We start from the raw sequence: 3,659 nt of genomic DNA, 5'->3' as shown, positions 1-3,659 counted from the left end.
TAATTTAAAATATGAAGATGGTCAGGGTTACGATCAAAAAAGAAGAAAATAGTTTTTCAATTATTTATTGTCTGACATTTCGCCCCACTTTGAGGGGCTTCATCAGGGCTGTTCAAGATCGTATGTTAGGGGTGGCATAACTAACGGTAGACAACTATATTCTTCAGTAATCAGTAATTATTTGCATTCAAATATTTTGTGTTTTATAATACAAAATTGAATCCCTGGATTACAATAACTTAAAGTTTAACCAACTATCCAGATCCAATATGCTTTGACATTTTTTTTTTTTACTATCTACTCAGCATTTTTTTATCCCAGATAAAATTTAATTATTTATTATAATTTGTATTAAAAGGTGCAGAACAAATAATTTAAAAAAAATCTTTCACTATCGTGAATTATAATCGTTGATATGTTGAATTATCTACTTACCTTTCGTTGAATTAATATGTTCACAGCAATCACAAAATTAATTTAAGTTAAAAGAGAATACCTTTTATAATAATAAAAGCCAATGAAATTACTGAAATACCTTTGGAAGGCCAATAGGTTGTCTAGGTTTGGTGCGAGGTGTATTGAGGGATAACCTCTGCTCTCCCTTCAAAAGGTGATATTTGAGAGCTTCTATGAGGTAATCTTTGCACTTGAGGTTGGCCTGTAAGAGAGGTTCCTCTTCAACCCTGTGCATGAGGTAATCCTGAGGTAGCAGGGGAAGCCTAACGTATTCCATCAGCTCGCCCATATGACATTGCCTCGCTGGAAGGTCTTGATTAACCCAATTTACAACACATTCAAAGACCTAAAAAGAAAAATCAAAGTTATATACAATCAATAGTCCACAAAATTTAAGATAAAGCACAAAACCAATTATAAGTTATTTATTGAAAAAAAGCGCTTCAATAACCAACCCAATAACTAAATCAAAGAGTGTTTGAAATACCAATTCCAAGGGAATATAAAATTTAAATACCAATTAACCATAACAACGAAATAATAATAAAAATGATTTTGATTTAACAACACTGAAATTTAATATGACTAAATGAATTCAGTTACTAAGCTAATAAATTTTAGTGAAAAACAAAAGAAATATTCAGATTACCCAATCAAGAGTTCCACAAGCACAGACTTCCCATTTAAGAGCTGTCATTAATAACTTTAAAGTTCATCAAACCAAATATTTTAAGGATCAATTAACAATATATTAATAATTATAATAATTAAGAACATCAATCTAAATTATAATGTAGTTTTAGAAATTATTTATGGTGTGGCTATCGTAGTTTCATATTAACTATAAATTAGAAAACACATGGGTTAAATGTTTTTTCCTTTAAAATACAACATGAATTATTTTAGCTTAATCCCTAAATATCAAAATAGAGGTCAAAGATACTATTGACAAAAAATATAAAAGAAGCAAATGCTATGAGGAATAAATACATAGAGTAAACATCATTTTAAAAAAATATACATATTGCTGTTTGAATAGAGGTATCTCAGACAAATAAAAAAAATATTTCACAATATATTTGACATACTCCATAGATTTTAACATAGGCTGTGTTTACCAACAGGTGGAAACACAAAAAGCCTTCATTAAACCGGTAGTAGTAATGGTAGGCTGCTAGATTCAGTATTTTGGTTAGAAAAGAACAAAAATAATACTATTATTTTTCAGGAAGCTACCATTACTAATATTGGTTTAAAGGTGGGTTGTTGGGTTTCTACTTCTAAGTTGAAACAACATAGAAAAAGAATGAGGAAACTACCAGTACCTCATGAGAAACAGAACAGTAGGAATGGTAAAATGAAAACTGTGGAATGGTATATTAATAACAGTATGATATAGATACCCTACACTATCATCATATCATATTTACACCACCATACATCATAACTACACAATCATATCATACCCTACAATATCATATCAACCACTTTGGCAATTGATGAGCTATGCCATTGACAGTTATCAATTACCTTCTCCTCTGACTGAACTTCAAGCCTATCACTACAGATCAGTTTGCAGACTTGATGATGAGACAAAGCTAAAAATTCTTCTCCTTCAACCACCTCCCTGGAAAATATAACAAATATTAACTTTTTTGTTCAAAAATAACAATCAACAAATATGTATAATTATAAACAAGATAATACATCTCTATAGTGAAGTGAAAGAAAATAAAATAAGCATGAAATAAATTAAAGTAAACAGATAATTCCTTCTTTTTTTTTTTTGTTAAATAAAGAGAATTAAAAAACATTAATAATAGTAGTCAATGAAAACATACATAATATAATAAAGATAAATCGATGATGTCTACAATTAATTTTCACATTATATTTTCTCCATTTCATAATGTACCATAATATGGATGCCAAATTTATACTGTGCCTGAATTAATTACTTCATCACTCTAAATAATCGTCTTTAAAGATTAGAGAGCCTCAACTGAAGATTGCTCACATCAGCGTTTGTCAGCAAAGTTTTTTTATCATGAAATGTGGACTAGTTGTTTTATTCCGCCCATAAAATACCCCATAAAAACTAATCTGCTTTTGTTTTACTGGATTAGTGATATTACTATTATTATTATTGGTATTTACAACAAAACCATCATAAGGCCAGTAGTCATCTATGGGAGAGAAACTGGATGGATGAGAAACGGCATGCCGTTTTTCAATTTCATGCGTTTTTAAAATATTGCTCGATTTAACCATTTTAAGCTAATATTTCAAAAGTGATATAGGACTGTCGCTTCCTGGGGGTCTTAGCGGGGAGGGTCCGGTGGGGAAGGACATGTATAACTTTACATATATTATTGTAAATATCAATACATATACCTATATATGAACACATTTATTGTTATAAATCAATCAATATAAATAGATGTTATTCAAGACTGGAAAACCCGCTCCTCTTCAATCCTTGGTAATAAGATGATAATATAAGTTGTCATGAATAGAATAATCTGCTTCTGGTAATAAACAAAAGTTAATGTGGATGGATTATTCGTCTTAAAGATACAACAGATTTTTATTCCACATCCATGTTGTTTTAGTTTTGTGGGGAATTAAAGATGTGGGGATAGTTTTACTCCTAAAAGAGATAAGGGGATATAGGATCTATATATCATCTATATCTATATCGCCATCTATTAGCACAAAATCTCACTAGCCATGGTATTACTTATGAGGAACAGGGGGAACTACCATCTCATGGGCCTAATCCTCGACTGGTATGAACCAAGCCTTAGACCAGACTACATGAAAAGCTATAGGAATCAGCTCCGAGTGTGGTGTAGGGAGTGCACAGCCCAGAGGCTGGGCCAAATATACTCCACAGCACCAGTTGGGCAGGTCACCTATCCCAGTATAGGATACAAGTCACCCAAATCAATTCAACTCTATCTTAAAGAGGACTTTATTCTTCAATTCTGCTTAATACTCTATATCTCATCAATATACTTACTATCCTAATAATCTAAATTTAATTTAATATATGAAGATGAATGGAATATGATCCGGGTGAAGTAAAAAAAAACTCAAATAGTAGATAATTATACTATTTTATTGAGCGTTTTGTCCCACGTTGCAGGGGTTCGTCAGGGCTAAAAAAGATACAAACACATAGTTACAAAAGGAAAAAAAAA

At 31.0% G+C, this 3,659-nt stretch overlaps 1 protein-coding gene across 9 annotated transcripts in view; it reads right to left on the bottom strand.

Annotated features, from left to right (window-relative positions):
• The window catches only part of kel (kelch protein), a 53,709-nt gene that overhangs the window by 20,058 nt on the left and 29,992 nt on the right, over nt 1-3,659 (bottom strand). For all 9 annotated transcript variants that reach the window (XM_067045577.1, XM_067045579.1, XM_067045578.1 and 6 more), the window contains 2 exons: nt 1,987-2,083; nt 536-802 (listed from right to left, as the gene is read on the bottom strand). In XM_067045577.1, coding sequence (XP_066901678.1) covers nt 536-802; nt 1,987-2,083 — 364 coding nt within the window. The remainder of the gene's footprint in view (nt 1-535; nt 803-1,986; nt 2,084-3,659) is intronic.

The sequence above is a fragment of the Halyomorpha halys genome, unplaced genomic scaffold, assembly GCF_000696795.3.
Source record: "Halyomorpha halys isolate HHAL.00 unplaced genomic scaffold, Hhal_1.1 Scaffold98.1, whole genome shotgun sequence".
In the NCBI taxonomy this organism is placed as follows: domain Eukaryota; kingdom Metazoa; phylum Arthropoda; class Insecta; order Hemiptera; family Pentatomidae; genus Halyomorpha; species Halyomorpha halys.
The sequence above is the reverse complement of the archived record's forward strand: the minus strand, read 5'-3'. Positions and strand labels throughout refer to the sequence as shown.